The sequence below is a fragment of the Lepus europaeus genome, chromosome 11 (assembly GCF_033115175.1).
Source record: "Lepus europaeus isolate LE1 chromosome 11, mLepTim1.pri, whole genome shotgun sequence".
NCBI lineage: Eukaryota > Metazoa > Chordata > Mammalia > Lagomorpha > Leporidae > Lepus > Lepus europaeus.
In genome coordinates, this window is record NC_084837.1 from 104,733,588 (window position 1) to 104,746,556 (window position 12,969).

Here is a 12,969-nt window from a genome sequence, read left to right on the forward strand (position 1 = left end):
CTGAGACATGGGGAGGGTCCATTCTGGGCCCTCCTTCCTGCCCCGTGGCCTTGCAAACCCCCTTCCGAGCGCCCTCACCCATGCCCAGAGCCTTGGCTAGGGCACAGAGGCTGGGGCCCAAGACCTGGTATTGCAGAAGGGAGCAGCAGGTGGTCTGGGGCAAGCCCGCTGTCTCTGTATGTCGCTGTCTAGTGGTGGGCTGCAGACCTTGTGCTGGCCACGGATGAGGCCTCGGCAAGCCCCCGGTCACAACCTAAAGGACCCAAAGCTTCAGACCCAGCTGAGAGCGTGTTTGCCCAGGAGCAACCCTGCCCCTGCACGCCTCTCCCCCAGCCCCGCTGCTCCCGGCCCCCTGTCCTGTTTGCCCTCCTTGTGCAGTTTGCGCCTGTCTGTGGCATCTGAGCTCTCTGTCCCCTTGTCCCGAACACTTGGCACTCCAGGTCTTTGCATGGCTGTCCTTGTCACTCAGGCCCTGCCCTCAGGTGCCCCCTCCTCAGAGAAGCCTTCCTTGGTGACCCCCTGACCCGTGTTCCTATCCCTGTTTCGTTTCATGCCTAGGAACCCCCTCCCCCACAGCTCCCCATTTTGGGGGCACTGCCTTCGTCCACCAGATCCTAAGCTTAGTGAGGACAGGGGCTTTTCTCCTGCTGCCCTCCAGGGTCCAGAGCTGCACCCCCAAAAACTCCCTGGTGGTGTCCCTCCCTGTGCAACCCATCTCTTTTTTCTAAGATCTATTTTTTAATTTAATTTTATTTATTTGAAAGGCAGTGTCACGGGTGGGATGGGGGTCAGGGGACAGAGAGATATCTCCCATCTGCTGGTTCACTCCCCAGATGGTTACAACAGCCTGGCTCCCACGTAAGACCCATCCGGGTCTCCCACGTAAGTGCAATGGCCCACTACTTGAGCCACCTTTCACTGCTTTCCCAGGCCATCAGCAGGGAGCTGGATCAGAAGTAGAGCAGCCAGGACTTGAACTGGAGCCCATATGGGATGCTGGCACCGCAGATGGCAGCTTCACTGGCTACGCCATGGTGCCAGCCCTGTGACCCCTGTGAATGGGGGTCCTCTCTGTCCCCTGCAATGGATACAGCTGTGACAGGGCAGCTCTGAGTGGGGGAGCAGCTCCAGAGGTTCCCCAAACACTCCCCCGTGGCACCTCGCTGCACCTCGCAGCTCCAAGGGACAGGTCGAGCAGGATCATAAACCTGACTGCATGGATAAGCAAGTGCAGGCACCAGAGGCTTACGCGCCTGTCTTGCACCATTTGCCTTCTTCAGTGCCACACCAAGACTCGAATGCCCGACTCAGGCAGGTCTCTTGCTTTTGAGATCCATTTATTTATTTGCAAGACAGAGAGGAGAGAGATCTTCCATTCACTGGTGCACTTCCCAAATGCCCACCACAGCCAGGGTGGGGCCAGGCCGAAGCCAAGAGCCTAGAACTCCATCTGTGTCTCCCATGTGGGTGCAGGAGCCCAAGCACTTGGGCCATCTTCTGCTGTTTTCCCAGGCCTATCAGCAGAGAGCTGGACTGGAAGTGGAGCAGCCAGGACCGCCACTCGTCTATGGAATGACGGTGCCACGTCAGACAGCTCTTTGCAGGACCCCGAGCCAGACAGGGGACTGCCTTCGAGGACAGAAGCCACACGTCCCACCTTTCTGTGGGTTATGGCAGACATACAACACGTTCAGAATCATTGTATGGTGTATGGGCGGGGGGGCGGTGTCCTCTGGTCGCTGAGGTTCTTTCTTGCTCCAGATTTTTCTAGGACTCTAGGATGCCTTCGCCCCCCGCCCCAGGACCCCAGCAGTCACCCAAATCCTCAGAAGCGCAAGTCTCTTATACAAAATGGTGTGGTGTTTGCAAAGAAGCTCAGGACCTCCTCCCACAGACTTTGTTATCTTTTTAAATGATTTATTTATTTGAACAGAGAACAGAGTGACAGAGAGATAGAGAGATCTTCCACCCACTGGTTCCCTCTCCAGATGACTGCAACAGCTGGGGCTGGGCCACGCTGAAGCCAAGAGCCAGGAGCTTCATCCTGGTGTCCCACACGGATGGCACCTGCCCAGTGCTTCCCAGGCACCTTAGCAGGGAGCTGGATCAGAAACAGTATCCACGACTCAACCAGTGCTTGGATATGGGATGCAGGCACTGATACGGGATGTAGGGGTCCCAAGCTGTGCTTAGCCCGCTGTGCCACAATACCCTCTCCTCTTCAGTCCTGTCAATCTCCTCTTGTCAGTCCTCTCTAGATTACTTATGGCACCTGATGCAATGTTGTTGCTGTATAAATAGTTGTTACATTGTATCATTCAGGGGATAATGACATGAAAAGAAGTGGGCCTGTTCAGATGTAGCCACAGTAGGGCTAACTACCTTCTGGATCTGAGATTAGCTGAATCCTTGGAAGCAAAGCTGGCGGATATGGAGGGTGGCTGCACAAATGTTGCCTAAAATTCTTGCCCTCTTCTGGGGCTGGGAAGTCCCATTTTGTTCCCCGTTCTCCTGCCTTGGAATCCCAGCAGTGCCAGCGTGTGCTCCGCCACCTTCCCACATACCAGCTACACGTGCAGTTCAGAGGGGCCTGCCCTCACACGGTGATGGCAGAGAGGCAGGTCTAGAACCCAGCCAGTTTGACTCCAAGCGGGTGTGAACTCACTCCCAGCTGCGTGGAAAATGAAGTTCTTCCTGGCTAAATTGTTAAAGTCATCACACAGCCTTTGGATCAGCGTGTTAAGCTCATTAAGGGCTTAGTCAGTCTTTGGATGGCCTTCTGCTAGGTCTTTTGGCAAGGGAGGGAGGGGACCAGAGACTCCTGGCCACACCTGCTTGATGGATCACAGGGCAGAAATCGATGCATGGCACACAGGAGGGCACAGGGGTTGCGGCACCACAGGTTCCAGTCCCGGCTGCTCCACTTTGCATCCAGCTCCCTGCTAATGCACCAGGGGAGAGGCAGACGATGGACCAAGCAGTTGGGCCCCTGCCACCCACGTGGAGGCCTGGATGGAGTTCCAGGCTCCTAACTTCAGCCTGGCCCAGCCCTAACTGTCGCGGGCATTTGGGGAGTGAAGCAACGGATGGAAAATCTTTTAGTCTTTCTGTGTCTCTCTTTCAAATGAAATGAAAATAAATTAAAATTAAAAAAAAGAAATTGATGCATATTAGAACTTTGTAAATATGTGCCTATGTGAGGTGCAGGTGCACATGGAAAGTTTGGAGTTTCCAGAAAGTCTCCAAAATGCCAAAGGTAGGGGCGGGTGTGTGGTGCAGTGGGAAAGGCATTGCTTGGGATGCCTACATCCCAGATCGGAATGCCTTGTTCCAGTCCCGCTACTCAGCCCCCAATCCAGCTTCCCGCTAATGCACAGCCCGGGAGGTAATGGTGATGGTTCGGGTGTTTGGTATCTGCCATTCCCATGGGAGACCTGGATGGTGTGCCAGGCTCTTGGCTTCAGCCTAGCCCAGCCCAGCTGTTGTAGGCACTGGGGGAATGAACCAGTGGATAGAAGATCTCCCTCCACCTATCCCTTTGTCTCTTTCTATGACTTTGAAATAATGATTTTTTTAAAGATTTATTTATGTATTTAAAAGTCAGGCACCCAGCCCTCTGCCTCTCTGCTGGGCCGCCCGCCTGGCCTGCCCAGGTGTATTCTCTCCACTCAACCACGTCACCTCACTCTCCCCCAGCCCCAGCCACTGGGCGCTCTCTCTGTCCCTGCCGTTCTGATGGATGCCCTATCCCCAATAAAGCCTTTTCACTCCGCTCTCTGTCTGAATTCTTTCTTGCATGGAGACAAGAACCCCACGGCTTCCACGGCCTTTCCTTTTGTGACATTTCTGGCGATGATGAAGGGACTCACACAGGAGGGGATCCACGCACAGAGGGACCCACACACAAAGGAGCCACTAAGAAACCCACGAGGGAATTCACAAAGGGGTCAGGAAGGGATTGAAAGGAAACTCCATCCAGCTCTCTGCTATGGCCTGGGAAAGCAGTGGAGGATGGCCCAAGTCTCTGGATCCCTGCATCCACGTGGGAGACCTGAAAGAAGCTCCTGGCTCCTGGCTTCAGATGGGCGCAGCTCCGGCCTTCGTGGCCATCTGGGGAGTGAACCAGTGGATGGAAGACCTCCCCCCACCCCCGTCTCTACCTCACTCTATAACTCTGTCTTTCAAATAAATAAAATAAACCTGTTTTTTAAAAAAAGTCAGAGTTACACAGAGAGAAAAGGAGAGGCTGAGAGAGAGAGAAAGAGAGGTCTTCCATCCGCTGGTTCATTCCCCAACTGGCTGCAATGGCCAGAACTGCGCCAATCCGAAGCCAGGAGCCAGGAGCTTCTTCCAGGTCTCCCTTGTGGGTGCGGGGGCCCAAGGACTTGGGCCATCTTCTACTGCTTTCCCAGGCCACAGCAGAGAGCTGGATCAGAAGTGAAGCAACTGGGTCTCAAACTGGCACTCATATGGTATGCTGGCACTGCAGGCAGTGGCTTTACCAGCTACACCACAGTGCCGGCCCCTAAATAATAATTTTTTAAAAAAAATGCTAATAGTATGGGCTGGCGTTGTGGTACGGAGGGTTAAACCACCATCTGAAACACCAACATCCCATATGAGAGTGGGTTCGAGTCCCAGCTGCTCCACTTCTGATCCAGCTCCTTGCTAATGCTCCTGGGAAAGCAGCTGGTGATCCCCCCCGAGTGCTTGGGCCCTTGCCACCCACATGGGAGACCCAGATGGAGTTCCAGGCTCCTGGTTTTGGCTTGGTCCAGTCCTGGCCATTGCAGCCACTTGGTGAGTCAACCAGTGGATGGAAGATGTTTCTATCTCTGTAACTCTGCCTTTCAAATAAATAAATAAATAAATCAGGGCCGGCACCATGGCTCACTTGGTTAATCCTCCACCTGCGGCGGCGCCTGCATCCCATATGGGCACCGGGTTCTAGTCCCGGTTGCTCCTCTTCCAGTCCAGCTCTCTGCTGTGGCCCGGGAGGGCAGTAAAGGATGGCCCAAGTGCTCGGGCTCTGCACCCACATGGGAGACCGGGAGGAAGCACCTGGCTCCTGGCTTTGGATCGGCATAGCTCCGGCCATAGCGGCCATTTGGGGGGGTGAACCAATGGAAGGAAGACCTTTCTCTCTGTCTCTCTCACTGTCTGTAACTCTACCTGTCAAATAAATAAATAAATAAAATATTTAATAAATAAATAAATAAATAAATCTTTTAAAGGAAAATGCCCATGGAACATCTCCAGGAAAACTTGTGGGTGACTTTTCACTCTTCTTAATTCTTTTCGGTATTGTCTAAAACTTCATTATACAATGAGCAAGCATTTCCTTTATAACCAGGAAAAAAAAAAAAGAGAGAATAAAGCCAAGTTCATTTTGAAAAGAAAGTGAAAATGCCACTGATAGAAGAAGGGAGGGGGAGAGGTCGCGACCCACGCGTGACGGGGTTCGCAGTCCAGGTCCAGTAGCTCTGGGATGGTTGGCAGCTGGAACTCTGTGCCAGCTGCCATGGGCCCTGCACGTGGGGCACACTCCAGGCACGGATGAGGACCAAGCGGATGTCTCCCCCTGCGTGAGGCACAGACACCCTAATCCCCCGGCCCCCCGGCACTCCCTTCAAACAAGCCTCAGCTTCCTTCGATCCCCAGTGACTGATGTCACAAGCCCTTAAGGGAAACAGCGAAAATGCTTGTTTACGGGGTGACTGTCCCTGAGTCAGAGTCACCCGCGCTCACGGCTCTGGAGTTTCCAGACTGTTAACTTAACCTGCCTGCGCTCGTGAGTCAGGCCGAGTCAGCGCTGGCTGTGTGTACACATGCGTCCCGGCCCTGCTCCTGCCCGGCCGGCCGCAGCCCAGGCACTTAGCAGCCTCCTCATCCGTAGATCCTGGGAGGCGCTCTGGCTGCGGGGGGTACACACAGCCCTCCTGGGTGCCAAGATCGGGCTGCAGCTGGCAGATAGGAACCAAAGAAGGGAAAACGAACAGCGTCTCGCGTATGGTGCGGCAGGCAGGCTGCAGCTTAGTAGTAAGTAGTGCTTCGAGAAGAATAGGAAGCAACACACGTGTCCATTCTCAGGCATCGTGGTAGAGCCAGAGGAGAAAATAGGAGACAGCTGAAAAAAGTGAGTCAGGGCCGGCGCCGTGGCTTAACAGGCTAGTCCTCCACCTTGCGGCGCCGGCACACCGGGTTCTAGTCCCAGCTTGGGCGCTGGATTCTATCCCGGTTGCCCCTCTTCCAGGCCAGCTCTCTGCTATGGCCCGGGAAGGCAGTGGAGGATGGCCCAAGTGCTTGGGCCCTGCACCCGCATGGGAGACCAGGAGAAGCATCTGGCTCCTGGCTTCGGATCAGCACGATGCGCCAGCCGCAGCGGCCATTGGAGGGTGAACCAGCGGCAAAAGGAAGACCTTTCTCTCTGTCTCTCTCTCTCACTATCCACTCTGCCTGTCCAAAAAAAAAAAAAAGTGAGTCAGACTGACAGAAGGTGATGTAGGAAATAGGCCTAAAGGTAAGAGGAAAGTTGCAGAGCAGTGGGTATGCTCCCATCCGGTTTCTGTGAATGTCTATTATTACTCTTATTTTAAGATTTGTCTTTAATTTGAAAAGCAGTGTTACAGAGAGAAGAGGAGAGACAGAAAGAGAGTGAGAGATCTTCCATCTGCTGGCTCACTCCCCCCAAATGGCCTGAGTGGCTGGAACGGGGCCAGGTCAAAGCCAGGAGCCAGGAGCTTCCTCCGGGTCTCCCAAGTGGGTGCAGGGGCCCAAGGACTTGGGCCATCCTCTACTGCCCTCTCAGGCCACAGCAGAGAGCTGGACTGGAAGAGGAGCAGCCGGGACTAGAACCAGCATCCGTACGGGATGCTGGCACCGCAGGCGGAGGATTAACCTACTACACCATGGCATCAGCCCCTTACTCTCATTTTAAAAATTACAAATGAGTAGGCATGTGACCTAGTAGGAAGGGTGCTGGTTTAAATGCCCGCCTGCCACACTGAAGTGTCTGGGTTCGAGTCCTCAGCTCCTGACTCCAGCTTCCTGCTAATGTAGATCCTGGGAGGTGGCAGTGATGGGTCCCTGCCACCCACACAGGAGACCCGGATTGCGTTCCAGCCCCAAGGAGCGGCCATTGTGGGCCTTTGGGGAGTAAACCAGCAATGAATGAGCTCGCTTGCTCTCCCCCACTCCTGCTTCTCAAATAAATAGATTTTTTTTTTGACAGGCAGAGTGGACAGTGAGAGAGAGACAGAGAGAAGAAAGGTCTTCCTTTACCGTTGGTTCACTCTCCAATGGCCGCCGCGGCCAGCGCATCGCGCTGATCCGAAGCCAGGAGCCAGGTGCTTCTCCTGGTCTCCCATGTGGGTGCAGGGCCCAAGGACCTGGGCCATCCTCCACTGCACTCCCTGGCCACAGCAGAGAGCTGGCCTGGAAGAGGGGCAACCGGGACAGAATCCGGCGCCCCGACCGGGACTAGAACCCGGTGTGCCGGCGCCGCAAGGTGGAGGATTAGCCTGTTGAGCCACGGCGCCGGCCAGATAAATATTTTTTAAAGAATTTATAACTGCACATTTTCTCATGGTGAAAAGGTGAAAAATACAGAGACGTTCAGCAGGGGACACGAAACGCCCCCATCAGCGCACCACTAGGCAGGGCAGCCTAAGTTACGCTGGGCTAACAGACACCTCAGATCTCCGAGGCTTAGACCAGCACACGTGAACTTCCTGCCCGAGCTTCCCCCCCAGAGGGGCTCATGGGGCCGAGCCCAGTGTGTGATCGTCCCCATGGACACCTCCACAGGGACATCCCCCCACAGGACACTTCCAGCAGGGACACTTGCCCCTCTCTTTCCCTCTCATTTCCTTGGCCTAACGTCAGCGAGTGTGAAAGTGAAACTTTCCCCTGGAGGCGGAGAGAGCTGGAACTAGCCGGCCACCCACGGCACACCCTCCCCCCAGGGGGTATCCACTGATGTGTCCTTCCTGGCCTTCCTGCACACAGTGATAAATGAGCTGACTTCAACAAGTTCATGGAAAAATGGAAATACAAGATAAGGCTGGGGCAGGTGTGTGGTCAAGTGGTTAAGATAATGCCTGGCAATCCTGCGTCACATATTGGACTCCTGGCTCCTCTCCCAATACCGACTTCCTGCCAGCGTGCACCCTGGGAGGCAGCAGGTGATAAGTACTTGGGTCCCTGTCACCCATGGGAGAGACCTGCGTGGAGCTCCCAGCTCCTGGCTTGGGCCTGGCCCAGCCCTGGCTGTGGCAGGCATTTGGGGAGTGATCCAGCAGGTGGATAATCTCCCAATCTTTCTGTCTTTCAAATAATTCCATTAATCTATTTTTAACTTTATGCAAAAACATTTTGGAATCCACACAGATTGGAGGGAGGTCTTCAGAAAAATTACACATCATGAAAAACTATGTGGGTTTCAAAGTTCTTGTGCACCCGGGGCCAGCGCTGTGGCTCAGCAGGTTAACGCCCTGGCCTGAAGCATCAGCATCCCATGTGGGCGCCGGTTCTAGTTCTGGCTGCTCCTCTTCCAATCTAGCTCTCTGCTATGGCCTGGGATAGCAGTGGAGGATGGCCCAAGTCCTTGGGCCCCTGCACCCACGTGGGAGACCTGGAAGAAGCTCCTGGCTCCTGGCTTCAGATCGGCACAGCTCCGGCCACTGTGGCCATCTGGGGAGTGAACCAGCGGATGGAAGACCTCTCTCTGTGTCTCTACCTCTCTCTGTAACTCTGTCTTTCAAATAAATAAAATAAATCTATAAAAAAAAAATTCTTGTGCACCCAAATAAAGCTATCATGTGTTTGCATTTTCCATGAAGCTTTTAAAGAGAACTATTTTTCTTTAGATTGATTTATTTATTTACTTGTTTGAAAGGCAGAGTTACAGAGAGAAAAAAAAAGAGACAGAGAGGCCTTCCATCTGCTGGGTCACTCCCCAAAGGGCAGCAATAGCTGGTTCTGGGCCAGGCCAAAGCCAAGAGCCAGAAGCTTCTTCCAGGTCTCTCACTTGGGTGCAAGGGCCCAAGCATTTGGGCATCTTCCACTGCTTTCCCAGGCACATTAGCAGGGAGCTGGATTGGAAATGGAGCAGCTGGGACTCGAACCAATGCCCATTTGGGATGCCGGAGACACAGGTAGCTGCTTTACCCAATATGCCACAACGCTGGCCCCAAGAGAGAGAGAGCTTCCATCCACTGGTTCCCTCCCCAAATGGCCACAATAGCCAGAGGCAGGCCTGACTGAAGCCAGGAGCCTGGAACTCCATCCGGATTTTCCACATGGGTGGCAGGGGCCCGAGCATTTGTGCCACCACTGCTGCTTCCCAGGTGCCTGGACAGGGAGCTGGATCAGAAGCACGGAGTGCTGGGCCTGCCCTAGGCGCTCTGCTATGGGATGCAGGCATCCCAAGCAGCGGCTGAACTCACTAGGCTGCAATGCCCACCCCAGTCGTTTAATAAAAATTTTAGAATAGAATGCAGGTTTGCTCGTCAGACCTAGGTTTGAATCCCAAAGAGATTGTTTACCAGCTGTGGCCCCTTAGACAAGCTCCTGGATCTTGCCGGGACTCCTGTTCCTGCTTCCTGGGTGCAGGTGGGGATTGAAGGTGATGTCATAAACAAGGTCCTGGATACCCAGCAGCTTAGTGGAAAGCGTTACCACGGTAACAGCTGATGCGGACTGCCTGGAAGCCGGGTGCACAGAGGAACAAGAACCAAGAAAAGCCCTTTAATTCCTTGGATGAGTCTTCCAGGACAGTCTCTGCTCCAGCTTCTGTATCCCGTAGCCTGCATGTCACCTGAGACCTGAAGTGTGAGAGAGGGATGTCTTAATCTTTTTTTTTTTTTTTTTGAAGATGTATTTATTTATTTGAAAGTCAGTCAGAGTTACATAGAGAGAAGGAAAGGCAGAGAGAGAGAGAGGTCTTCCATCTGATGGTTCACTCCCCAGTTGGCTGCAATGGCCGAAGCTGTGCTGATCCAAAGCCAGGAGCCAGTAGCTTATTCCCAGTCTCCCACATGGGTCTCCCACATGGGCCATCTTCTATTGCTTTCCCAGGCCATAGCAGAGAGCTGGATTGGAAGTGGAGCAGCTGGGACTCAAACCGGTGCCCATATGGGATGCTGGCACTGCAGGCGGCGGCTTTACCCACTATGCCACAGCGCTGGCCCCTTTTTCTTTTCTTTTTGAGATTTATTTACTTATTTGAAAGTCAGAGTTACAAAGAGAGAGGACTCCCCAAATGGCTGCAACAGCTGGAGCTGGGCCAGGCCAAAGCCAGGAGCCAGGAGCTTCTTCTAGGTTTCCCACATGGGTGCAGGGCCCAAGCACTTTGACCATCTTCCACGGCTTTCCCAGGCCATCAGCAGGGAGCTGGATAGGAAGTGGAGCAGCTGGGACTTGAACTGTTGTCCATATGGGATGCCATCACTGCAGATGACAGTTTAACCCACTGTGTCATAGTGCCAGCCCCTCTCTTTTTTCTTAAAGATTTATTTATTTATTCAAAGGTCAGAGTTACAGAGAGAGAAGGAGAAACCGAGAGGGAGAGGGAGAGGGAGAGGGAGAGGGAGAGAGAGAGAGAGAGAGATCTTCCATCCACTGGTTCACTCTTCAAATGCTGAGTCCCAGCTGTTCCACTATTTTTTTTTTTTCAAAAAAAGATTTTATTTATTTGAAAGGTAGAGTTACAGACAGTGAGACAGTGAGAGGGAGAGACAGAGAATGGTCTTCAGTCCGTTGGTTCACTCCCCAGATGGCCACAACGGCTGGAGCTGCACTGATCCGAAGCCAGGAGCCAAGTGCTTCATCTGGGTCTCCCACATATGGCAGGGTCCCAAGGACTTGGGTCATCTTCTACTGCTTTCCCAGTCCACAGCAGAGAGCTGGATGGGAAGAGGAGCAGCCAGGACTTGAACTGACACCCATATGGGATGCCAGCGCCACAGGCGGAGGATTAACTCACTGTGCCACACCTCCAGCCACCTGCTGCACTTTTAATCCAGCTCTCTGCTATGGTCTGGGAAAGCAGTGGAAAATGGCCCAAGTCCTTGGGCCCCTGCACCCATGTGGGAGACCCGGAAGAAGCTCTCGGCTCTTGGCTAAAGTCTGACCTAGCCGTGGCATCTTTTTTTTTTTTTTTTTAAAGATTTATTTTATTTATTTGAAAGACAGAGTTACAGAGAGAAGTAGAGATAGAGAGGTCTTCTATCTGGGGTTCACTCCCCAAACGGCCCCAAAGGCCGGAGCTGTGCTGATTTGAAGCCAGGAGTTTCTTCTGGGTCTCCCCCATGGGTGCAGGGGCCCAAGGACTTGGGTCATCTTCTACTGCTTTCCCAGGCCATAGCAGAGAGCTGGATCAGAAGTGGAGCAGCTGGGACTAGAACTGGCGCCCATGTGGGATGCCGGTGCTTCAGGCTAGGGGTTCAACTCGCTGCATCACAGCACTGGCCCCGACACCTGTATCTTGTTTTCCAACTTTTGGTTCCTACTGGAGAGAGCATAGCACTCTGGCTATTTGAACATAGACATCAGACCAGATCATACGATTTATATTATAATATTAATGACAAAAATTAAAAAAGAAGAATCGAAGAGATCCCTGTACTCCCCGCGTTCTCAGCCTGGCCACATGGTAGACATTGCGGCAGCAAAGACCATGAAGGGGAGGGGCAGGCCTCGGTTATCTCGCAGATGCTCTGAGCACTTACAAGGACTTCCACTGCGAGTCCAGTTTGCAAAAACAGATTCTGATCTAATATCTAAATTGCGTGGCACTTGGCTGGCAAACAGAAAAGCCAAAATCACATTGCAAAGAGAAAGCCTGAGCACACAACACCCAACTCAGCCAATAACCAAGCGAGTTCAGCACCAGGCCCTCAGGTCCCTAATTACGCTGCAAACGGTATTTCAGCCCTTAGGAACTTACCGGAAGAGACTAAGGAGATGACGCTGTCCTTGCCGTTTAATCAGCACCCTGGTTTCAAGGAAGCACGTTTAGTACCTGGCAGACCAGGCATCGCGTGTGTAGAATCTGAAAATGTTGGGGCCGGCGCTGTGGCGTAGCAGGTAAGGCTGCTGCCTGCAGTGCCGGCATCCCATATGGGCGCCAGTTCGAGTCCCAGCTGCTCCACTTCTGATCCAGCTCTCTGCTATGGCCTAGAAAAGCAGTGGAAGATGGCCCAAGTCCTTGGGCCACTGCACCTGTGTGGGAGACCCAGAAGAAGCTCCTGGCTCCTGGCTTCAGATTGGCCCAGCTCTGGCCTTTGGGGCCATTTGGGGAGTGAACCAGCTGACAGAAGATTTCTCTCTCTCTACCTCTGTCTCTCTCTCTAACTCTGCCATGTGGACGCAGGGCCCCAGCACTTGGGCCATCCTCCACTGCTTTCCCAGGCACATTAACAGGGAGCTGGATCAGAAGTGGAGCAGCCGGGACTCGAACTAGCACCTATATGGGAAGCCTGCCTTGCAGGGCGTGGCTTTACCTGCTAAACCACAGCACAGGCCCTGACACCTGAGTCTCCTATCAGAGTACTTGTGTTCAATGTCTGGCTCCTGCTCCTAGCTCCAGCTCCCTGCTAGTGAAGCCGTGGGAAATAGCAGTGATGGCTCCAGTAGTTCAACTCCCTACACCCACTTAGGAGACCTGAATCGAGTTCTCCTCCCCCGGGTGGGTATTTGCAGAGTGACCTAGGATATGACAGCTCTGTCTTTCTGTCTCCCTCTGAAAACAGTTATTTAAAAAGTGTACATCGACAATGGAATTAGAAAGTAAATTTCTTTTGGTGCAAAAACAGTTTGAAACTCATGCACAGGAGAAGGTCTTCAAATGTTGCATGGAGAATATATATTTAAATAAACAGCTTAGCCTGGGTTTTTTCTGCAACAGAATAAACGGAATTTTTACTGGTATTTTCCACAAAGGCTCTGCGGTTCCCTGGTCGTGCCCTG

The 12,969-nt window shown here is 53.1% G+C and overlaps 1 protein-coding gene across 1 annotated transcript in view; it reads left to right on the forward strand.

Moving 5' to 3' along the window:
• Positions 1–12,969, forward strand: part of LOC133770622 (U2 small nuclear ribonucleoprotein B''-like) — a 36,617-nt gene that overhangs the window by 23,171 nt on the left and 477 nt on the right. The window contains 2 exon segments of the mRNA XM_062206673.1: positions 11,547–11,819; positions 11,822–12,075. Of these exon segments, the coding sequence (XP_062062657.1) occupies positions 11,547–11,819; positions 11,822–12,075 (527 nt within the window).